The 26,305-nt window shown below is 41.4% G+C and overlaps 1 protein-coding gene across 5 annotated transcripts in view; it reads left to right on the forward strand.

The window, feature by feature from the left end:
- The window catches only part of ntng1a (netrin g1a), a 91,946-nt gene that overhangs the window by 29,460 nt on the left and 36,181 nt on the right, over positions 1 to 26,305 (forward strand). For all 5 annotated transcript variants that reach the window (XM_029246115.1, XM_029246116.1, XM_029246117.1 and 2 more), the window contains exon 3: positions 20,101 to 20,744. In XM_029246115.1, coding sequence (XP_029101948.1) covers positions 20,101 to 20,744 — 644 coding nt within the window. The remainder of the gene's footprint in view (positions 1 to 20,100; positions 20,745 to 26,305) is intronic.

Below are 26,305 nucleotides of genomic sequence, written 5' to 3' on the forward strand. Positions count from 1 at the left end.
CAAAACATCCTCCAAAACAATCGCTCACGCCGACGTCTGCTGGCCTTCACCGTGACAGTCGGAAATCCACAAGCGGCTCCGTCACCGACTGTGACGGCTGTCACAAAGGGACCTCCGCTTTTTAATTCACGAACATCTAAGCTTCGAGTAGCTGTACAACTTAGATTTACTCTTCCGTGTTCTGTATGTGGGAAATGTTCACCTTTTTCTTTTTGTTTCTGTGTGTGCAGTCAGAAAATCACCGCTCAGATAAAGAGGAACTGGCACCACCATTTATATGAAATGAAAGTTTGTATATAAGTTCTTATTTTTCACAAATGTAAATAATTAAGAGATTAGTCATATTACGCCACAGTTGCTGGAAATGGATTAATATTGAATTTTTTCATTTATCTGCTGCTTTTCTACAGAGCAACTTCCAGTGTTAAACTGCTTGAAATTTTGTTTTCTGTTTATACAGCTGGGTAGTTTTTTTTTTAATTTTTTTTTGGAGTCATTTAGGGTACCTACCTTGCTCAAGGGTATTATTGCTGGGAGCTGAACCTGTAATCTCTGGGTCCAAAGACAGCAGTGCTTACTGCTACGGTGCCAGCTGCCTCCATGTTAATGTTCTTCACAAGCTGCCTGTTCAGCAGAAGCCCAGTTACTCCAGTGACAGCCTGGGAGTGTAGGGAGTGCTGTCTGGAAAGTCCACAGTGTTGAAAACAAGAACATCATCAATGTGGCACAGTGAGTAGCGCTAATGTCTCACAGCGCCTGGGTGATGAGAGAAGACATGGGTTCAATCTCCGCTCGGTCTGTGTGGAGTTTGCGTGTTCTCCCCATATCTGTGTGGGTTTCCTCTGGGTGCTCTGGTTTCCTCCCACAGTCCAAAGACATGCTGTTCGGGTTCACTCATAGTGTGTGAGTGACAGAGAGAGAGTGTGTGTGTTCCGCTGATGTATGGATGAGTGACCCAGTGTAAGTAGTGTATCTAGCAGTGTAAGTCACCATGGTGAATAAGGTGTGTGGGCTGATAACACTACAGAGTATCCATTGTAAGTTGCTTTGGAGACATTCATCTGCTAAGTAGATGTATGAATCTGGGCCCTTCCCTGTTTCCCTTGCTTTACCTCCTCTTGAGTGCTATAGACTGTAGCATACAATATTCCCCCATTGTCCTTAAAATCTTACACTTGTTTTCATATGCTTGTAAATGGTTATTATATAGCTGTTTTCAGAGCTACAAAGTTTTCTGCTGTTTCACTTTCAACATCAAGTATAGAACTGCTTGATTAATTATCCATTACAGCTAATAGTAGCTTTCCCAAACGGTCAAATGATGTTAGATGTTATATTTAACAAACTGTACTGAAAATATTACATTTATACTTAAGATGTATAAAAAACATATTTGTCATAAATTGAATGTAATGATATTACAAATATTATGAAAAAATTACTAGTTTCAAGATTATAAACGAGATGAGATGCCAGTCCATCGTATGATAGTCACTCAGAGTCCCTAATTCACCTAAACTGCAAATATTTGCACTGTGGGAAGAAACCAGAGCACATGAAGGAAATCGGCAAGACACAGGGAGAACATGCAAACACCCTGTAGATTGAGTAGGTATCAAACCCACGTTGTCTCACACCACCTAGGTGCTAACATTACTTGTTGTGCTACCATACCACCCACACTGTCTTTCTGTGTTTGCAGTAATCAGGTAATTTCACTATTGAAAAACACCGCAAATCATTGCCACGTGCTCTGGTTTTGTTGCCGTGGCAGGAGTTCTGCCACCGTTTTCACCAGCTCTCTTCGGCATTTCTATGTACTTCTGAAATGCTGGAGATGTCACACGCCTCGGCTGTACTGAGAACAATCTGCAGGGAGTCTGCGGCTGCAGTAGTGTCTGCTTAGCTGACCATCGGCACCAGCTGTAGAAGGACTTTCTCTTTTGTTAGGTATCTGTGCAGAAAGTGTGTGTGCAGCATTACTGCTGTAATGTAATCTGTAAGAGAAACATTTTAATAAAAAATTAAAATTTCATTTAAAAAATTAGAAAAATTTTCTTAGAATATAAATAAATAACTGGATGGATAGATAGGGGGTGTGGTGGCGCAGTGGGTTGGACCACAGTCCTGCTCTCCGGTGGGTCTGGGGTTCGAGTCCCGCTTGGGGTGCCTTGCGGCGGACTGGCGTCCCGGCGTCCCGTCCTGGGTGTGTCCCCTTCCCCCTCCGGCCTTACACCCTGTGTTGCCGGGTAGGCTCCGGTTCCCCGCGACCCCGTATGGGACAAGCAGTTCTGCGTGTGCGCGTGTGTGTGCGTGCGTGTGTGTGTGTGTGCGTGCGTGTGTGTGTGTGTGTGCGTGCGTGCGTGTGTGTGTGTGTGTGCGTGCGTGCGTGTGTGTGTGTGTGTGTGTGTGTGTGTGTGTGGATGGATAGATAGTAAGGTACAACGTAATGTGTCTATACAGGATTCCTTAGATAGATAGATATCTAGATAGATATTGACATTTCCCCATCGTAGCTCCCATTGTTACATGCTTGGTGCAAGACATTTAAATCTACATTTAGACAATAATACGTAATTACACCAGTTACATTTGCTGTCAACTATCATTTTCTCACAGTTATAAATCTCAGTAAATGTTTTTTTTTAAAAAATGTTGTCAGACATTTTCTCTCTGCTCTAGTTCCCGGAAATTTTGCATTCATTGTGTGAAACGTTGAAATTTACATTGTTAAAGTGACCAATACCACAATTTCTGTGCGATAAAGATGTAATAAAATAAAATAAACAACCTGCCACAATAACCAATATAAAGATGAGAGCATGCAGTATAAGAGTGAGCGTGCACAGTTGTGATGCTATTTTAAAGGCCCACCTCTAATCATCCGTGGCTATGAAGTTCACGGTGTCTCATTTAATTATAAGCAACCATGGCCATATTTTGATTAAAAATGAGAGAGAGGGAGGTCTTGGCAAGGCTGCTCTTCCTGGCTGCCAGACGCTGCTCCGCTCCTCCCAAGATCCTTTGCGGAGTCGGCTGGAGACGGCTGTGAATCATATCTCATCCTCCGGCCCCTCTGTGGAACCCCTCTCTCATCTGTTAAAGCCAAGCTGATGTGGCTGACCATGCCTCCGTGTGTGTGTGTGTGTGTGTGTGTGTGTGGAATGGTTAACGATGACACTGGAAAATACAACCTCAATTGCATTTACTCAGCCAGACTGGGTGACTGTCCAGTAGCATCTCCCTGTGTCATTATTAATATATGTTCGCATGTACTATACAAACCTACCGAGGGTTGCGGTAAACTGACAGCAGTTTGTAACGAGGCTCCGTGTCTTTACTTGTCTTTTTTTAGGAGCCACAGAGTGCCGGCGAACCCATGTTTATAGCAGCAGTCAAAGTGCATTATTAATTTTGGCTCGCCTGCAAATTCTGCACTCGGAAGGATGAGATATGTTGCGCGTGAATCCCTCACTTTTCTCTTTGCTCCACTTGAGGGGAAAGGCAGCAGAGGCCGCGATACATCATCAGCAGCGTCGGGATGGTAAAGTGAGGTAAAAACACTGCTGGTTGGATGGCAACAACTCTAAATTTAGTGGTTTGTAACCGACAGCCATTTGTGCCTATCAGACACATCAGAAAAAGCGCGTGTTTTACATGTTGGTCGACATGTTCTCTTTGTCGGCTTCACTTTTGACATCGCTTTAGAAAGACGGCATGTTGTCCAAACAGTTCTCAGAAGGGCGTCCTTTGTAGAGATTGTCTCAGCTGTTCTCAATACCGCCTGAATACCATGTTTGCGTTTCTCCGCGGACGATCTAATTCGCTAGGCGATCTAAGAAAATTATTCAAAATCAGGATGAGGGACGGGCTAATTAAAATATAGCGCGCTCCAGTAATTACAGAGATGTGCCATTGAAGGTTGTGTTGAGCAGGAAAGAGTGGGCTCAGAAAACCTCAAACTCCTTGTTCTGTTCTGTCAGCGCTTGTCAGCGCCATCGATCTCCGGCAAGGAAACGTCGGCTGAAAGAAAGCGAGATCCAGGGAGCCGAAGGCCTTCAGAATAATAGGCAGGACAACAGAAAGGAAACAGGAGCAGTTTGACAATAATAATAAAGAGAGAAAACAAGGGCGCGGCAGAGAATGGTGCAGAGGAACGAGAACGTAGTGATCATGTGGAGGTTGGGGCTGAAAACAGAAAAAAAAAAATCGCTATCTGCGAAATGACGAGTTGAAATTATCTAGCCCGGCAAGGTTATCTTTTAAAATCATTTGTGTGCATACAGACATACTGTGCTTTGTCGTGAATTTTAAGGTTCTGCAGTACTCCTACAAGCACAACATGGAACAGAAGTCTGTTTGTAAATTTGTCTGTAAAAATCTGGTACATTTTATTTTCGTTTTTTTTTTTTTTTTTTAACGTTCTTTAAAACAGTATTTGGAGGGGTGCGGTGGCGCAGTGGGTTGGACCGCAGTCCTGCTCTCCGGTGGGTCTGGGGTTCAAGTCCCGCTTGGGGTGCCTTGCGACGGACTGGCGTCCCGTCCTGGGTGTGTCCCCTCCCTCTCTCCAGCCTTACGCCCTGTGTTGCCGGGTAGGCTCCGGTTCCCCGTGACCCCGTATGGGACAAGCGGTTCTGAAAATGTGTGTGTGTGTGTGTGTGTAAAACAGTATTTATTCCATTTTCAGCTGCTCCTCCTATGGAGGGAAGTCACTGTGTTTTCAAGGCTGCCCTCGAAACTTGCTGAGATCCAGTCCGTTGGTGGACTTTTCAGTTTTCATCTTTTATTAATTTGAAACAACATTAAAATTAAGTGTAAAACTACCGACAGTTAAAAAAAAAAGTGCATAATCTCCTATCCAATGCCGACTGACTTATCACATAAGAACGTAAGTTCTTTGACAGAGCTTTATTTTGTCTTTAGACTTATAAATAGACAAATACATTATAATTCATAGTTTTGATATCTGTAATAATTACATTACTTGAATTTAAATTTAATTCTCCCAGTCAGATCATTGAGTAGTTAATATGTTTATAAAATGTGTGAATATCCCATGCATATATTTGTCCAAGAAACTTTGCTCAAAATTAGTCATTTGAATCATAAAATAAGTGTCTAAGCCTAGTTCCTTTGGGATGTAATGGCTGACTGGTTGCAAGTCCCAGCATCACCCCGGTGCCAGAGATATGAAGCAGTGATGATCTAATATGCCAGTTTTCATTACATTACATTACATTTATATTTATTAATTTAGCAGATGCTTTTCTCCAAAGCAACATACATCTCATAGAAAACACGATTTGTGCATTACATTAGCAGAAAGAGACATAGCTGCGAATGTGTGATTCTTAAGTAGTTACTTTGTTTCCTTCACCATATGAACCAATGTTCATCACACAGGTAGCTGCATAAAACCTTACCAGAATATCGAGGATTCCTAATCACCTTCATAGTAGTTTTTTTTTTTTTTTTTTGAGGGGCATATAAACATTTATGTTACATTGCAGGAGTAGCCATGTAAAGGATTGACCTGGGTATGATCATGAACATTTATGCGTTACAGCCATGAACATTTACACCTTACATGAATTTAAGAGATCATGGGCAAAGTGAGTCCGGAAGAGATGAGTTTTAAGACCCTTTTTAAATGTGGACAAAGATTTGGCAGTTCTGAGTAAGAGGAGGAGGTCGTTCCACCACAACGGAGTCAGAACCGTGAACCTCCGTGCTTTACCTTCCGTGCGTGGGACCACCAAGCGGGCAGATGTGGAAAAGCGTAGTAGGCTGGTTGGGGTGTAGCGAATGATCAAGTCCTCTAGATATGTGGGTGCAGTTGTATTGATGCATTTTTAGGCCATAATCAGCATCTTAAATTTTATCCGGGCAGCTATGGGAAGCTAGTGCAGAGAAACGAGTAGAGGAGATACATGGGAACGCTTCGACAAGTCAAACACAACTATACTGTAGGGTAATATTACTCTTATGATTCACATTAAGGGCTCTCTAAAATAGTAGCTGAAAATATCAAACTATTTAATGGTCATGTCTGTTTCTTTAACATATTACAGTACTTTTGTGTGTACAGCTCAACTATGCACCCTTTCTTGTTCAGAAGTTGCCTCTATTAACTGCTTCTCAATTATATATTTATATATTTTCTCAGAGTACCTGATATAATCCCAATGCACATGTATGAAAAAATCTTGTATTAGGTAAAAGTTGTCCACTTTTATACTTTTGTACCTTACAGGTTGTGGTTATACGTTTAAAATGTTCATTGTAAGGAGTCTTCCAAATGGAGTGGGGGCGCTGTGTATTGTTCTGTTGAAGGACATAGAAATGGCAGGTGTTGAAGTCATTCATCCTCTGGTGTTTGTGTGTTCTGGACCCACAATAATTACTACCTTATATGTTCACCACAAACACAACAGTTGGGTGTACATGTCCTGTATACTATGGGGTGAAATGCACATACACACTGTCTGAAGCCGCTGGTCCCAAGCAAGGTCGCGGCAAGCCAGAGCCTAACTCGGCAACACAGGGCGCAGGGCTGGAGGGGAGGGGACACACCCAGGATGGGACACCAGTCCGTCACAAGGCACCGCAAGCAGGTCTCAAACCCCAGACCCACCGGAGAGCAGGACCTGGCCAAACCCGCTGCGCCACCGCACCATCATGCCCCCTCTGCTATGAAATAATAAAAAAGAAAATCAGAGTCACTAATGTGTTTACACTTTTCAGCTGTCTGGAGTTGTGTCTTCAAATCTCATATTATTAAAATTATTATTCTGTTGCTTAGCTGATACGATCAAAAACAGTGCATATTTTTACACATACAGGTGGTCCCTGACTTACGATAGGGTCACGTTCCACGAAACCCATCGTAAGTCGAAAATATCCAAGTTGAAAATGCATTTAATACACCTAACCTACCGAACATCATCGCCTAGCATATATGCGATGGCCATTATGGGTTTGCTGTCTTCATGCTGGACAATTATCTTGAGTTTCTCCTCAAAAGTAATTGCCTTCCTCTTCTTCTTCTCACCAGTAGCAGGACACACAGATGGATGCTTCTGTGACATTATGGATCCACAAAACACAACGTAGGTACAGGGGGGTATCTGTATTGCAACTACGTGACAGGATGGGAGATGAGGATCGCGAGAAAGTATCGCACCGCATATCGCTTGCCCGGGAAAAATCTAAATTCAAAATTTGACGTACGGTTTCTATTGAATGTCTATCGCCAGCTTGCCATCGCAAAGTCGAAAAATCACAAGTCGAACCATCGGAAATCGAGGAGCATCTGTATTTTCACACACACACACACATTTTCAGAACCGCTTGTCCCTTACGGGGTCACGGGGAACCGGAGCCTACCCGGCAACACAGGGCGTAAGGCCGGAGAGGGAAGGGGACACACCCAGGACGGGACGCCAGTCTGTCACAAGGCACCCCAAGCGGGACTTGAACCCCAGACCCACCGGAGAGTAGGACTGCGGTCCAACCCACTGCGCCACCGCACCCCCTCTGTATTTTCATTTTTGTCCTTTCAATAGCAGGATATTGTTCTGGTACAGTTCACGTTTACCTTGGCTTGTTCAACAAGGTTACAGTAACTGATACCTAAAGCTATAAGCATCTTTTAATTCTACCAGAAAGTGACCTTTTGGTGGTCCCAAATGACAGCGTAAAATCCCCCTCCAAACTGTAAAAATGAGAGACTATAAAGTTTTTTAGTTCATATTATCATAGAAGGTTTAATCAATTCACGAAAGAAGCTGTAATTTCAAATGAGATATTTCAGAGAACATTTTGGAGTGTGGAATTTGTGTGGTCACTTGAGCAGCGGCTGCTTCTCTCCAGATCTATTATTAAATAGATTGTACTTGAAACACACAATTGGGCTGCTTTCGTTCTTCAGGGTACTTTGGAGGAATGTCCAGCACGAGTGGCTCGAGCGAGAAGATTCACGTTGTTCAGTGCGGACCTATTAATTGAGCCTCATGACTTCATTCATCGGTATCTGGGCACTTCTTTCATTTTTTATTTCTACGGAGTGAAGCTGATTAGAGCACCCTCTTTTTGTCGCCTTTTGTTAATTTTTAATGGCTTTTCGTCAGAACAAGAGACTGCGAACTTGTAAAGTAAATGCCCCAGTGTATGAGCACAGATAGATGGTCAACAGACTATCACTCGTAGAAGGGAAATTTAAAAGTCAGTGTTTGCAAACTTTGCAAAGACGCTGTATAATTATATAAAAAAAAAAAATCATATGGTCGTAACTTTATGACATTGTTTTGAGAAATTTATATCCAGATAGATTATGTGCCTATATTTGGACTTTTATATTTAAGCCAAATGCAATTCCAATGGTGTTAAAAATGCCAGAATTAGTGTTTTAAGGGGGGTATCTGTGACCCAAGGGGGTTATTATGGGGTGAAGGTACTAAGGATGAAACAGGGGCTCAGGGTGGGATCTGCTAGGCATCAGTTATTGGTTCGGGGATGTGTGGTTTGAGGTGGGGTTTGCGATTGTCATTCACATCTCAGACTCCTTTTTTCCCAACTCCTTTGTTTCATCTGCTAATCTTCATTAAGGTATACTGCTATGACATGCTGCAAATTAATGAAAAATTCATGTAAATGAAATCTCAAATGGGTTGCAGATTATAAGCAGGTCATGACTTGTCAAGAGAGCAATTTATGTTCTGTGAGACTATAGAGACTTCTCTGATTGGAATATTTTTAAAAATTAAATGACTGAAACTGGAATTTAATCCTTTACACTACTGAAACAAAATTGTACTATGCATAATTGGATATATACTCTCATCGGTTATTTTATCAGGTACACCTTCCCTTTAACACGTGTAATGTTCTCTTCAAACAACTCTGTGAACTGCCTGAAACACATAGTATTAAGCATGCAGTCAATTCTAGTTACTGTGTCCCTGAATGCTGGAAAGGGCCACACAAAGTACATATGGTCATCAGAGCTGGACAATTAATATGAAATATGGAAACACTGACTGATTTCATAAATTCTTCTGTTGTGACATGTTGATGGAAAGGTTAAAATTTGGCAGAAGCAACATGAATCCATAGATCCATCCTGCCTGGTATCAATGGTACTAACTGGTGGTGGTAGTGTATTGGTGTGGGGGGCATTTTCATACCATTAATTAGGCTTGTAACTACCAGCTGAGCAATGTTGAACACTAAAGCATACCTAAGCACTGCTGCTGAGCAGGTGCATCCCATCATAGCCACAGTCAATACTTGATCGAAAGGATGCTTCCAGAAGAAAAGTGCACCATGTCACACAACATGCATACAAACTTGATATTGACTTTAATCCAGTGCCTTACACAGTATATAGATTTCAACCCAGCACAGCATCTTTGGGATGAAGTGAAACCAAGAAACTAGAAGTCATCTTTTGAAGAATCCAGACTGTTTATAAAGATCCACGCTGCATTAGATATGTTTAACTAATACAGTGTCCGTAAAAAATATTGAACCGCCCCCCTCCACACACACACCGATGTTTTTCATATTTTATTCTTTTACAACTTTGAACTGCAATGGTTTTAATTATTCTTTTGATACTGATCATCAGAAGAATACTGCCAGTATGAAGACACATAGAAGTACTGTTGAAATATTTCTCACTTTTAGAGTGAAGAATATTTTCTGTTGACCAGTATCACAAAAGCCATTAAATTCATTGTGTTTCCATGTTATAAAACAATACATCTTGAAAAAGTGCAAGGGGGTGAATACTTTTTTTAAATGTACTATAAACTAAGTGCATATTATTTATAAATACCCTTTTACTTCATAATGAAACATTTATTTAAAAGGTTTATATATCTGTATTATTGTATTTCATGTACAATATGTCATACAAGCAGCAGGTTTGAGCTGCTGCCTTGCACTTGAATCAAGGTTCGAAACCCAACTGCTGCAGTACTACCCTTGATAAAGGTACTTACCCTGAAGTAACTATCAGGAAAAATCAGAAAAGCAAACCTTATCAGTGGGAGAAGGGTGATTCATAGATTGCCATGGAGTTTATAGGTTGTTGGGCAAACTGGATAGAACCCACCACTGGTTACTTTGAGACTTGTTGAGTTGTGCTCTTCCTGGCTGCTCCTGCTAGTCGTGTGGGGGCTAATTGGCAGCTCATTCTTTCCAGACCAGCATTCAGCTGCAAGCCATCCCCGGGGCAGTGCGGCTGTGTCTTGGTATGGGTCAAGGAGTCCCGGAGTCGCCTTCATCTGGCAGAAATTTGGCCTCCATGTGATTATATGCTGGCTGCTGCGCAAGTGCAAGGGCAGCATTTTAAATGACCATGGTGGGGTATCACAAAAAAATTGTAAGGAAGCACAGTAGCTGTCAATAGAATATGGACTCTGCTGGTGTGAAAAATGCCAAAGAAAATTTTTCCAGCACACTCACCTGTGAAGGTGGTTTAAACTAAAATGAATTAAGTAAAACATATAACACAAAGAGATCATGTATTACATATACTGTGCTAATTTAGCAGAGTACAAAATACCCAAATCTCTTTAAATATGTATGCTCTCAGTTATTTTGTTATATATTTGAAATTAATAGATTTTTAAAATTTTCTCTGTGTCGCTGTAGGGGGGGGGTGCAGTGGTGCAGTGGGTTGGACCGGGTCCTGCTCTCCGGTGGGTCTGGGGTTTGAGTCCTGCTTGGGGTGCCTTGCGATGGAATGGCACCCCGTCCTAGGTGTGTCCCCTCCCCCCTCCAGCCCTACGCCCTGTGTTGCTGGGTTAGGCTCTGGCTCCCAGCGACCCTGTATGGGACAAGTGGTTTCAGATGTGTGTGTGTGTGTGTGTCACTGTAGAGTACTTTTCTGTTGGTTAGTGTATATAAAGAAGTAATGAAGATGAAACAAGAGGAGAAACAAGCAAACTCCGGACAACCTGAGCTGGACACTAAGCAGCTCAGGAACCCTATATGTATAAGGTTTTAAATATAATATTAATTAAATTTATCAAAATTAGTTTATACACACACACACACACACACAAATACTGTGAAACAGTTAAACACTAAAAAGTAAATATGTGTGTGTGTATAAATAACCCTTTTTTTGTGTTTTAATGTTCTGCAGTATTAAATCACAATTCTAAGTGTTTCCTCTTTTACATTAGCCTGTTTTGTGTGTTGATCAGTGTCAGAAAAATGAAATCTAGTGCGATTCAATGTTGTAAAACAATACAACATAAAAAGGGGGTGAATAGCAGCAGATAGATAGATAGATAGATAATTTGTTACTGATTCTGCTCTTCCATCTAAAAATACACTCATCCAACTGAAAAAGTCTTTCCAGGTGTTGAAAACCTTGATTGGATTTGTCTGTTTGAAAGGGAAGTTGTCGAGACAGGAGTTTTTGAGAGATCTTCAGACTAATTTGGGTGTTTTTTGCCTTTGTAATTATCTAATGGGTAATTATATATACTCAAAATCATTGTTGGTGCTGGTGAAGCACCATTCAATCAAGAGATGAGCTAAAAAATCATGTAAAGATTTTTAAGTCATCCTTAAAATAATTGCCACAGTTTGAATCATAGCTCCTTTGTGAGAAGAGAGCGTGCAGTTATCATTTTGTCCTGGGAGAAAAACTGACTCTGGTTATTACTAACTGTGCAAAAGATTTTGCAGCCCTTGTCAGCGAGTTTCCCTCTCTTCTGAAACATGAAAAAACAGGAAAACTTGCTTTTTTCATAAGGTGTTGCAATCACTTCTTCTATTCCTTAGCAAAATAATACATTGCTGATTGTAATGTGGGGCTGCTCAGTGGCTCAGCAGGTAGCACTGGTGCCTCATGGCTTTTTAACAAGGTCTGTGTGGTTCTAGCTGGCATGTGGTCAATGTAGCGTGCCTCAGAATATTCCATATTTTTACAGTGTGCTCTAGTGAGCTCTCAAATTCACATTTATTTTGCTCAGAGGGGCCTTTGGTTCTGTTTAAAGGGTGCTATAACATGTTGTGTTTTTTTAACAAGCACTGCACGACAATTTCTCTGAGCCTGAACGGTTTTAGGCTGCAAGGGACTAAGAAATCAAAGAACTTGGTTGCCATGACTGTAATACCTTAATACACCAGTGACCCTCAGCCATAACTACTGGAGATATTGGAATAGCTAAACACTGATCAAAACCCACCAAAACCTCATCTGCAGATAGGTAGTGCCAGAGTGCTCATAAGTCCATAAGTGACAAGTGAAACATTAACACTTATGGTGTTTCACCAGGTAACCTTTACACTTTCGCCTTGTGTCTAGTGATCCAATATCAGCACTCATTTCCGATCCTCTGTCACTATGATTAGAAAATCTAGTCAAACGAAATGTGATCACTGCTCATTTTGAAACCCATGTGTTCCTACCTGACCTCGTGTGCAAATTACAGCAGTTTTATTGTGTACCTTATAAGTATACCTTAGCCAACACACTGTTCAGGCGGCATCAACGTCAAGCCTGCGGGTCTTCTCTACCAAACAGCGACGGTATCTCCAAGGTGCCAGACCACTTGAGCTGAAAAACAGGTTGCAACAAGCAGCTTCGACAAGGTTTGGTGCCAGAGTAGAAACACCTAATTCAACTGACAGGGCTTCAGCTACAGCAAAAGGAGGAACAGCAAGCTGTCTGAGAAGGGAACAGACCACCTTCTCCCCGAGATTCCTAAACATGGAATCAGGAAGCTAAACAGTACCTCTCGTTCATCTGTCATGTTTTTTGGCACAGTAACATGTAGCCGGTAGGTTTTGACCAATGGTTTCTTGTGACGTGACTCGTGGAAATATGTCAGATGGGTTGAGTCACCCTGCTCCTCCATCCTCGGAAAAAAAGGGAAACTGTACAAAACATGGAACCATTAATCACAACCATAACTCGGTGTCAAGATTTGCAGGGTGATCCATTTGTCACCTGTCCACGTCAGTGAGTCTTAGACACAGTGTGTCTTTTAGGACTGTTCTGCATCTGCCAGCTGAGGTGTCACTGTGTGGGTACTGGATTATTCCGGGCCTGTGAGTCAGCATTTAGCATCACCTGGAGACAGAATACACCTGCACTGCAACAAAGCTTTTACATTTTTTTATACTGCAGATTCGACTGTCAAAAGACGTACAACGGTTTACCCATTTACACAGCTGAGCAACATTTTCTGTATCAGTTCAGGGTAACTACATTGATTAACCTGGAAGTTAACCCCCTACAAAATCATGTAATAGATGAAATAGGGTGAATTTTTCAGAAGTTTGAGAGCTCCAGATGCAAGTTACAGTGTTTTTATTGAACAAATAACAAACAAGTATACATGCAGAGTGGTGAGGATAAATTTTCTCAGCTTTGTATTGTCAGTAACTGAACGTTTCTTTTGTGCCCGTGGTACTGTAGTGCTCCATTTATTGTTATGATGTTTTGTCAAAAGAAAAACTGTCTTGATGTACAGACAGAGCATTACCAACTCTATTTCTACCAGCAGCACTTGATAATTACACACACACACACGCATGCTGTCCGAAACCGCTTATCTGGAGCGGTGCTAACCGGAACCTAATCTGGCAACACAGGGCGTAAGGCTGGAGATGGAAGGGACACCAGTCCGTCACAAGGCACCCCAAGCAGGACTCGAACCCCAGACCCCCCAGAGAGCAGGACCGGGCCAAACCCGATGCACCACCGCGCCCCCTCGCTCTTGACAGTTGTACAGGAAAATCACTCTACACACAACTATTCATAAAGAATCTTATTCCGAAATGTCACTATTATCATCAAATTCAACATTTTAAACGTCACTATCATCCTTTTCTGGCCAGTCTGTAATGGGTTTTGCAGCTTCTGCAACCGAACTTCTTCTCACCACTTTCCAGAGAACAACAAAATGGCTGACAGGAAGTACTTATTATGTCAGTCACATGACTGTATATCAAAAAGGAAGTGACATCAACAAATGCAATAATCAAGGACAGATATCTGAGAGCGCATGGTTCAACAATGAATCTTTGAAAAATGACATTGCAACAGCAACGATACTGCCGGTGGGATCCGAAGTTCCCCCATTGTTTGCCTCCATGGAGTTCAGTACTACAACAGGATGTGAGATTCTGTCCTGAGACCTTAGAGTCTTAAGGTGGTGGTTCTACTTACTAGGCCAATCTAAGATGTACAGATTATCTGGAATACATTGTTTTCAGTGTTGGTTTTTAACACACTAAGTATGGAAAATGCACATTCTAAATTTTAAAATCATTAAATACTTTGTATAAGAATAAGATAGATAGATAGATAGATAGATAGATAGATAGATATTGACATTGTAGCTCCTCTTGTTATGTACTTGGATCAAGAGACTTATACCTACACTGTGTATAATTACACCCTTTATATTTGCTGTCCACTGTCATTTTGTCAGTCCCATTTTACTGCCAACTAGTAAAAGTGCTGCCAGACATCCTGAACCATCATTAAGTTTCTTGAAGGAGAGATCATCTCTATGTTAGGTACAGAGAGGGGGATGAGGGGAAGAGGAAGCAAGGGTGCAACATGCAATCTGGGTTAGGAGGCAGAAACATCTGTCACACAAAAGGGTTCGTTTGATTAGTCAGACCCATATTTCAGGCTTCTCCGTCAGTGGAGAGTAAATTTATGTTCCCCAGTCAAATCTTCTGTCGGTGATCATGTAATCTGGGGTCCAGAGCTGTCAGTCTGAAAAAGCTGTATGTTATTCACTTTAAAACTGCTCTGCTGAGATCCAAGTGACACATCACTGAAAACTCAAATATATCACCTAAGCATATGCTCAAGCGTTTCAAAGTGGACTGTGTGTATATGTACAGTAGTGAAAATATGGTTTTGGATGCAGCTGAGTATTTCGTACCATGTTAAGCAACTATTTATTTATCACGATCACAGCAATTCCATTTTGTGAGAGTGTGAAGCAGGACACACCTTGACCCTTCGTGGTGTCCCACACACTGAGCAGGTTGCTTTGGCTCATGAGAGCTTGATTATAATATATTCATATAGTTCAAACTGAGCACCCCAACTCCACAAAGCCACGTTCAAGCCCCCAGTCCTGGAGATGCCAACAATGCCACGACCTGTTGAGCCCCCATATCACCAAAACTGAGTATTAATTTTATATTTGGGGTGGTGTTCTGTGCATTATTACTTACCTGTGAATAACTCGGGCAGAAAAAAATTAAGCTGAATAGCTTCATTATACTGAAACAGAAGAAGAAGAAGGAAGGGAAACACACTTGCTTTAAAGGTGACATTACCTCAATTTGTTATGTGAAGTCTGTGGTGGGCCAGTAGAATGGCCCAGGGTGCTTCTCCAGGAGGAAGGCGGCCGACAGACTGGCGCAGCTGCTGGATGTTATGAGGGATGCGGCACTCAGACCACGGCTCGTCCCCACTTCATCACTGTCGTGGGGTTAACCTTGCGTGTTTCGCGGGAAAGACCTCATTAGCCGCAATTTAATGCAACCTTTAAAGCGAAGCGACTCCTGACATCTGTTTGAAATATATAAATATATTGTAATTTGGAAAACACGCCTTCGCCCGATATCTTGTCATGTTGATCAGATCAGGATTAATAGGGGGATCGCCGATGATTACAGATCTAGTCTGCCGTTGCAATCGTTTCATTTATTTTAATGTGTGCCGAACCATTAATCCCCTAATAGAGCACTCAGCGCTGTTAAGGAAAACGGAACCGTCCCATCGATTTCCGATGCCTGTGCTCAGTGCTTTTCAGCACGACGAACAACAAGGGAATACATCTTCATGTGGCACTGTTTCGCTGTTAAATGTATACCAGCTGTATCGCTAATGAAGGGGCCTAACCTAAATGGCGGTATATACTAGTCAATGTTATCTATCCACTTCCGCTGCATAAAGCTGAGTGTATGAAGAGGAGCTGCTTATCACTTAAGTCATGTTCTGGGAAAATTTGACCTTTTTAAAACTTTTCTTTATCCAAAATATGGTTTCTGTCATCCGATGATCATATGAGATATGATGATCATCAAATTTTGATCTCATATGATAATCATATGAGATTTTCATGAGATCCTCCACACCAGCCATCTGACCACATACAATTAATGATCACGAGCTTCACTGAATTTCACCTGTTTATTTTTTTCACATTTTCTACATCTGTGTTGTGTGTTCAGATCAGGGCATCATAGGAAATAAATGGATGATAATATAATAAAGAACAAAGACTGCCAGATGCAGAATTCAAAAGTTCAAGACACACACACACACACGAGTAATATCATTTCAGATAAATGAAGTCTATAGACTATAAACTCTAAAAAGTGTAGAACTTGTGATAATGACTAGGAATGAAGTTGGTTAAAATCTGGAACAACATTAGGAGAGCATCTGTGTTTTTAAGTTGCTTTGTAAACAGTTATAATGAGCTGCCCAATTTTTGGAGGGAAAACCAGAAACGAAAAGCTGTCTCCAGAAACAGATGGATAGAAGTGCCATTGAGTTAAGTCTGACTCATAGCCACCCCTCGTGAGGTCTCCAACGCAAGAGAGGAACAGCAGTGGTTTGTCAGAGCCTTCTTCCATGCATGTCCAGGGGGTAGAAACATGAGGAGAAACATGCAAACTTCATACACCCTGAGCTTGACTCAAACCCTGCGCCAACTGAGTTGCTCAGGTGCTGTAAGACACTGGCTTTTACCTGCTGTACCACAATGTCCCCATTGTCACCTTCAAAGCAAAAGGGTTAAAAATTGTGTTCAGTTCAACAATATGCTACACAATCTAGTTTGAGTCTTACACTTGTAGGGATATTCTCATGCTGAACCCTCCGAACAGTCACCCCTGATTAATCACAACCCAGCATGAAGTTGCTATGGTTTAGCGTGTCTAGAATGTAGTGCATGATAGTTAAAGGGACCAGTAACCATTAAGTACATGAAGCTGTAAAACCATAAAGCCAACAGTATTGGAGCATCAACCCTAAAATTTTAAACTCTGCCTAATTCAGGAATGTTTCAAATAACCCAACAAGCAGCATAAACCAACCAATCATGTAACACCTAGTTGATGTTTAACATATTGCATGCCAGAAGTAAGGCAGACCCTCAGAATTTGGAGACTTGCTCTCTGATGCATCAATATTGAGGTAACTATGTGATCAATAGCTGGTAGCCTGTATAAAATGTGCATCTTGTGCAGTTAAAGTTCCAACATTGTGTCTTGGTTCCTTCCCACTATTCTCGTTGTGCTGTTCCCAGGCACCCCCCCCCCTCCCCCCACAGCGCTGGTCTTAGTTTTTGAATCAAGGCTCAAAGCTGCCACACATCAGAGCACAACCATGAGGCTTAAAGTCCACACTGTACTGGTAATAATTCCTTGAATGCTCCCAGAAGATAGATAGATAGATAGATAGATAGATAGATAGATAGATAGAAAACGGAGACATGGCTAACTTTGAAATAATTTTTCTCATGTGAAGTGTCTTAGCAATGAGTAATTACTAATAATTCCCTGGATTTAACGCTAGAGAGGCTTACAGTGGAATAACATGATATACATGTTAGACAGGAAAATTTCTCATGTTCCACTTCTAATCCTCTTAAGGGAACAGATGAGTGTAGTGGGTGGAACGGAACGCATACACACCTCACTGTAAAAGTGTGTACTTTTACAGCTTATACATAACAAAGGTTTTTCTTATTTGTACAAATTAAGTGATCAAAAGACTGTTCAGCTCTGGAAATAGTGGGTGAACGTCATTTGTGTACTATTTCCTGCTATGTAAATATGCGCGCTCCCAAAAGCATGTTTCATTTTTCTATTGTAATGTTGTGGATGATAAATAATGGCAACTGATCTTTAATAGGGACGTTACATTTAGGATCAAAATGGAAAATTCTGCTTGCGCATGCAAGCTCATTTTTAGGTCGAGAGTCTTGTCTCCTTAATAGAGTGGATATTAATGTTAATGTTGGAAGTCTCGTCGGCCGCTGCTGCATTGCTTCAATTTTTGCTTCGCTTGGCTTACAAAGAAAGTCAAAGCCTTGCAGTGCAACTATACTTTCCCTCTGTCCTCATGGGTCCTGTATTCCAGGTCACGCATGGATCAGTTTGTCCTTTTCTGGAATACCACTACTTGCCCACAACTAACTGGCCGGCACAATATTCAGAAGGTGCCCCAGAGATTTCCGTACAATACGACAAAATCATTTGTGGCAAACATTGAAACTTTTTCATTAAGACATTCTGTGACGACAACAACTTGATAATTCAGATGTGCTCCAAGGCCTCTGTTACTGTTTCAAGGTTCTTCCTTACCTTTGTAAGAGAAAAGTAGTGTTTCTTTTTAATGTGTTTATTAATTCATTTATTTGTTTTATTATTTGTCTATTTATGAATTTTTTCCGCTGCGCCAAATCAATAGAATTAAATTAACCAAAGGCAAGGCTGAGGATGTCAAGAAATGGACAAAGATAGTTGGATGAAAACCAGGGGAGAAAAAAAAATAAAATATAATATTTTCTCATTCTGCCACAACTCATCCTGAGACTTTCCCTTTTTCATTATAGGTTTCACCTTCACCAATGAAATGGCATTTTAAAAGTAAAAACAACTTTTACCGCATAGCGTTAAAAACGATTATGCCATAAAGGCCCAATTTTCACAGTACTATTTGTATGGCAGAAAGCCATCAGAATAACCTTTGAATTCAACAAAGTCATTTGGTGTATTTGACCTCCATTTACTCACTTATTTGTTTGTTTGTTTGTTTTTTTTAATAATTCTAGTATACCATTATATACTGGTTTAGGAAGACAGTGTCTTAAAATTACACAATGTTGTGGTATGCTACTGCCACTGGTATATAACTGTAAATATCATAGTCTGAATTAATAAAATTACAGAATGTTAAGTAAGGCAAACTTAAATAAAGGGAAATCATCTAAACAGCATTGGCCACGTACTTTAACTGTCTTTATTTACTTCTTTTCATGTGGAAGTTTATGTTTTTATATATGCAGAGTATAACACCACTTTAATGTTTCATTATCATGTGTTCCTATTGCACATTTAGGGAAATGTAGAACACAGCCTTACTGAATTAAATAGGGGTCCTGTTCTCTGGCGGGTCTGGGGTTTGAGTTCCAGTCGGGGTGCCTTGCAATGGACTGGCGTCCCGTCCTGGGTGTGTACCCTCCCCCTCCAGCCTTGTGTCCTGTGTTGCCAGGTTAGGCTCCGGCTTGCCGCAACCCCGCTTGGGACAAGCACCTTCAGCCAATGTGTGTGTGAAGAACTTCCATAATCATTTGTATTCATGAGTTCAGTAACTGGAAACCAGTTTTGTCTATTATGGGATACTGCTTTTATCTGTTTATGAAAATATTTTTAGAAATTTTTGCCCACTGATTTCACTTCATAGCATTACTTGAGAAATGGTCTTCAGCCACTAAAAGTGGTGCCCCGTGGAATTTTCTTACTGCATTATAATTTACCATTGTTACCATTGTTATGAAATGTCAAGATGAATCTCAGGATAAATGATCAAAGTAGTTGTTTAAGCATTTTTAAAGGCTGTTAGTGTGACCTATAACAGAGGGTAGATCATTAAAATGCAAAACTGCTGCCTGACTTCTGTTCTGCTGAGTTTGTGTGGGCATTCACAGAAACAGCTCCATAAAATACACACACACACACACGCACACACACACACACACACGCACACACACACACACACACACACACACACACACACACACACAGAGTGTATATATAATAAATGCTTCTTTGGGTATTTCACGGCACCTTCTCATCTGGAGTTCACTTCCTCCATAGCTGCAGATTAAGATCAACATGCTCAAAACAGCATATTAATTTCCATTGTTGCTCTGCCATATCTTCCAGGACATACATACAGACTGACCTTTAAAGTCCGTGTCTTCACATATGAAACAGCAAAGCTCCATATGAAAGATAAATGATGCCTGTTAATAATATTGTGTCATTAATGTTTCCCTTCTCTTCTTGTCTCTCTCTCTCTCATTTTAGGAAAATCCTTACATGTGTAACAACGAATGTGATGCCAACACGGTGGAGCTGGCCCACCCCCCTGAACTGATGTTTGATTTCGAAGGTCGAAACCCCACTACATTTTGGCAGTCCACTTCGTGGAGGAAATACCCAAAACCTCTGCTGGTCAACATCACCATGTCTTGGAACAAAACTATTGAGCTGACAGATGACATCGTAATAACTTTCGAGTCTGGCCGCCCAGAGCAAATGGTTCTGGAGAAGTCCCTGGACTACGGGCGAACTTGGCAGCCCTACCAGTTTTACGCCACCGACTGCCTCGACGCCTTCACTATGGATCCCAAGACGGTGCAGGATCTCACCCAGCATACCCTTCTGGACATCATCTGCACAGAGGACTACTCCAGGGGCTACGTGTGGAAGTACGATAAAACGGTCCGCTTTGAGATCAAGGACAGGTTTGCCCTGTTCGCCGGACCTCAGCTGCACAACATGGCGTCTCTGTATGGACAGCTGGACACGACCAAGAATCTGAGGGACTTCTTCACCATCACTGACCTCAGGATCAGGCTTCTAAGGCCAGCCACTGGAGCCACTATGGTGGACGAGAATAACCTGTCCAGATACTTCTACGCCATATCCGACATCAAAGTCCAAGGAAGGTAAAATAAAGATATTTGACTTCTTAAAACTAAATACACTTTCAGCTGTAAATACAGAATGCACACACAGCTTTCACTGACTTGTGATGGCAGACCTTGGGCAACGAGGTGATTCTCAGTGGCAAAGGTGGAAAATATTAATTTCCTTCTCCATATTCGTAATAGTTTCTTTTTTGACTTAGTGCTGAACATCATTGTTTAAAGCAGGTTTTGCTGCTGCCTATGCCATAAAAAGTTCTGCTGCTCATGCCATAACATCATTCTGTAAATAAATTATAACCATTACAAAAAATATAAAAACCTCTGTTGAAAAATGAACTTACAGGCTGCTTGAGTCAATTTGTAAAATGCTGATGAAGGCTGGATGTTTAAAGCAGAGCCTTTTGACTAAATAGCTCTTTCCTAATTATGAATTACTAATTCTGTACCTGCAAATCCATCAGGTCGTGAGATCTGCTCTAATTAGTGTCAGATGTATGAAGTCCCAAGATGATTGTAAAAAAAGGATATTTCTCCTTGTTAGTATAAAGATTATTTAAGAGACATTTTAAAGCGGTTATGTTTTATACTTTAAATATCCCACTTACTGAAAAGGCTTTAAGTGAGAACAGGAAATTAACAGTAATATGTTCATTTTTAAAACAGACAACCGACATTCAGAGGACATTAGCCAGAATTACAAATTAGTTTTGTAAAAATGAAACTACACTGCTGGATAAATTTAGGTTTAGGTTTATGTAAAGGTGGAAGAATAACTTTTCAGATACAGCAAATAAGTGCATACATACATACATACATACATACATACATACTGTATATACATGAATAAATAAAGGGGTTGGAGGGGGAGGGGAAACACCCAGAACGGGACACCAGCCCATCGCAAGGCACCCCAAGCAGGATTCAAAGCCCAGGTTCACCAGAGAGTGGGACCTAGCCAAACCCATTGCGCCACCACGCCCCCCCAATAGTCAATACTTTGTGGGGGCGGGGGGGGGAGAGATCTGCAGCAAAAACTTACAAATGAACATTGTTAATAAAGAGTTTAGTCGTAGCTAAAATTAACATTGTATAGTGAGAGTAACAGTTTTCAAAATCCACACACACACGTTGGCTGAAGCCGCTTGTCGTGGCGGGGTCACGGTGAGCCGGAGCCTAACCCGACAGCACAGAACGCAAGGCTGGAGAGGGAGGGAACACACCCAGGATTGGACACCAGTCCGTCACAAGGCACCCCAGGCGGAACTCGAACCCCACATCCACCAGAGGGCAGGACTCGGCCAAACCCGCTGCGCCCCGTCTAACATCCATGCACAATTATTTGTGAACGGTCTGCACTGTATTCCAAAACGACTGTAGGTCATCTGACATGGCAAGTTGTACTGGTTTGCACTTGAAATTATTCACACATCCACTCAGTGCTGTTTAATAGTGAGGGAATTAAATTCAAGATATTCCTTTTTTGTCCCCTGAATTAAATTTAGGGGATTTATTTCACACCCTGAAGGCCCCCCCCCACTTCTTTGTTTCCAGTGGTATGGTCCTCTCCACAACACCTACTGTTTAGCAAATGTAAAGTACAGCTCAAGGTTAATGTTATGTATTGCACAAAAGGTTTTTCATTATAGTTTTAATCCCATGGCAATTCACTATATAGCAATACCTCATGAAAAGGACACAAGATATATGCACTTCCTGACGCAAAACACTATTATGCTAGACACGGCAATGGCAATTTCCTGAAGGAGTATCGAGTAAAATATAGTGGACAATGTCCTCCCTGGCATTAAGAGGCCTGTAATGCTCTGCTCACAATTGCATGAAACAAAGGAAATTGCTATTGTGGTATTTTCGAAAGCCAGAAACAAAACAAAGGCTATACATTGAAACAAAGTTGAAAATTATCTTTTAAAATTACTTTTTTGTGCGTTGAAATATATTATACGTAAAGATGTGTGGCAATGGGAATATATAAGAGTGTTTGCAAGGACCGATTTAGCATATTAAAAAAATCGAGAAGTTATTTAGAATGACTGAATAATGCATATTGGGTTGATCGAAATTAATTTGTCGCTCTCGCAACCTGCCTTGTCTCAGCTATCCTGCAATAGCTGACAATAATAACGATAAAATAGATGTGCTTTTCTAATTACGCTGTGTGGGTCTCAACAGCATCTGGTCTCACTGCCACCCCCCCGTCCCTGTGGCTGTGATCTGATGTGCAGTGAGTAATTAAAGCAGGACTTAGGCAGGCGGGTGCCGCCTTCTATTGACAGTGTGGCACCTTGCAAACCCCCCCTTGAATTAAACATGGCAAAAGACCACCATCTGTATTACTCTGCAGCTGAGATGATCCAGTGAGAAACCCCCAGACAGCAAAACATGCCGCGAAAAACAGAAACGGACCAATAAGTTAAAGAACGAATCCCGATTTTGTTACGGCAAAATCTTCTGCGATGGATCGCCGTTCTCACCACAGTGCCTTTTAACATCGCGAGAACCTGTGGCTAATTTAATTTGTGTCCACCCGAGGGTAATAATGCAAAATCAATGTCAAGCTGATGATATTTTTACCGTGAAGAATCGTTTCAGACAGAACAGTGTGCTCTTTTCATCCAATTCCAATACAGAATTGCGTCCAAGATCCATTTCATATTGTTGAAAAGATGTTATGAACTTACGATTACGGGGCCGTATCGCGGCTCATAAGCTTATTGTATAATACCTCGGAAAATGCTAAATAACTTGGAATAAAGCTTTAGGGCTTGTCCAGAATCACAGACCTAGTTCCCCATGTGGTGTCTGAGGCTTCAGATGCACATTGTTGAGTGAATTTTGGACCTTTCTTTGGATATACAGTATATCACCATGACAGTATTGCGTATTGCTTGCTGATATCCTTCACGAGACCTTTTATAGGTATTACTGATGACTGTTAACATTTCCATCGCTGACAGATTATGAGCAGACAACGGGGTGGCCAAGTGGTACTCAAGGCAGTTATAGTTACCTGCTTTATTACTTTACTGACTGTATAATTATCGGTGAGCTGGGTTGGTGTACGGAACCATCCCCGGCTCTTCAGGAGTACAGTCCGAGATGCCTCCAGCCTATCACGAGATTTCTTTTCATTTTTACGTGCCAAGACAGGTATGTTTTACGTTTTCAACAATTGCTTTTTATTTTGTTTTCTCATGTCACATCCTGCCTATAAAAGCTGAAACTGAGGTCAATTCTTTGCATTTTTACTCTCTAGCCTGGATATGCGGTCTGCTTTACATCATGTTTTCTATAAATCATCATACTTGGCCTTTGTAATAATTCAGTTAGTAGCAAATTATTATGCTCTGTATATACGTATGATGACTATATTTCCGAGAACTAAATGATGCAGAATGAAAACTTGGCAACCCAGTAATTGAAAACCAAGAGAAAACATTAATAGTTTGGAATCTCCAAGGAACCACTACGATCCAGGCTTTAATGGCATCTTTTTTGCTTATTGATTGATGATGAGATGATTAATTGTTTAATCACAATTCCCACTAGACTGTGCAGGAGTTGCCTGGGTGTTCAATTCTTTTTTCATTCCTTGCTGCCGCGGTTCTGCCGCGGTCTGAAAACGACAGACAACTAATCCATTTGTGCAAATTCCACGTTTTTTTCTCCACCCCCAAGTAAGTCGTAAGTCATGTCTCAATCAGCCCCCCTAAACAGTTGCACACCCTCTGCTGCGCTGTGCACATTTAGCCCAGCTTGGCATCGGCAGCAGGTATTTAAAACAAACACTCAATGCATCATGTGCAGTTATGTTCTTACTTTACCATGTTTACCATGCTGAGCAATAGCACATTTGTGCACTCGTCATGTAAGCAGAAAAATAGCCCTTTATATTGTTATTAAGCTGTGCACTTGCAGTTTGAAGGATGTGACTTATATATAGGCCCATCCGTGATTATATTCTGTTTTTCCCTCAAAGGACTTTGTTGCTCATCTAGACCCTACCAGTTGTTTTTCGTGATGCGTGGTATCAGAATCTGCGCCGTCGTGCCACATGAGCTGCTGGGAAATTATACCTTACTATTAAAATTAGGCAGTGCTAATGTGTAATTACATACTTCCTTGACTCTGGCATGTCGTTTATCATGCTGTCACCTCGCTTCCTTCAAATAGCATTTTCCTTTGTCATCTTAGCCGGGGAAATAATTCTATAAGCACATGCGGTTACCCCGTTTATTCGAGGCATTGTTGAAATGTAATCCTTTCAGGGACAAAAGGCCCGAGTCACTTCCGCAACCCCAAATTCCCCTCGTGAAGCAGCATCCTGTGCCTCTGGGGCTCTGTACCACTGTGACTCTGGATTGGACAGGCAGTTAATGTGAAGGAGTGAGCAAGTGCTCATTTGAAAGGATATGTTTTTAAAAAAAACTGTAAACTTGAGTTCAGTAATATATGGAGTGGACTAAAATTGCTAATTTACATTTATTTATTTAGCAGACACTTTTCTCCAAAGCAACTTCCGATGAACTCTATGTAGTGTTATCAGCCCACACACCTTATTCACCGCAGTGACTTACACTGCTAGATACATTCCTTACAATGGGTCACTCATCCATACATCAGTGGAACACACACACTCTGTCACTCAAACACTATGGGTGAACCTGAACAGCATGGCTTTGGACTGTGGGAGGAAACCCATGCAGACCTGGGAAGAACATGCTAACTCCACACAGACTGAGCAGGGATTGAATCCATGTCCTCTCACATCACCCAGGGGCTGAGACAGCAGCGCTACTTGCTGCACCACTGTGCCACCTAATAGAATAACATATTGGACGATGGATGGCAGCTATGCTCATTCTCACTCAGCTGTGGTCCAGATTCACAGAGATGAAGACTTTGCTCTATTTCCTTTATAGGCATTAAACTCCCCGGTATGACGTTGACTCAAAGATGTTTAAGATGTGTAACAATGACTGCACTTTCGAAATATTTTAAGTTCTTTTTCCCAATAAAAGTGTGATAAATGCAATAAGCTGACAGGTATTTAATAGATTTCAGCAAGGAGCAAAGATGGGCAGTAATCACTACGCACTCTGGAAATATTTACATAGTTTTTTTTATCCCCAGATAAATAAGAGGAAGTTGTTACCAACCAGGAATGTTAAAGTACATCACCTCCAGTTCTCCTGGATCAAACAAATTTGTGCACATAAACGGACAGGTCGCTGATATGAGAGCATAGCCAACATCCATATTAGCTTAGCCTAATTGGATATTCACAGCACTACAGGCTCCTCGAACCCCGCACCTGTGGACCATGAAGGTAAAAAAAGAGGAAAATTCTCAGCCCAGTTGGCGGGCAGCATTAGAGTGAAACATGCAATATCAAGCACGCCCAGCTGCCAGATTCCAGTCGTGTGCATATGGCTCCTGGCAACGCAGGGCCAAAACTCTCATTTCCTATCCGGGATTTACGGGGCAGTTTTTTTTTTTCCCCCTCATTTTGCGCTTGTTCAAGCAGATGCATGTCATATGCTGCCATGTTTTCTGCCAAT

The sequence above is a fragment of the Scleropages formosus genome, chromosome 19 (genome assembly GCF_900964775.1).
Source record: "Scleropages formosus chromosome 19, fSclFor1.1, whole genome shotgun sequence".
Classification (NCBI taxonomy): Eukaryota; Metazoa; Chordata; class Actinopteri; order Osteoglossiformes; family Osteoglossidae; genus Scleropages; species Scleropages formosus.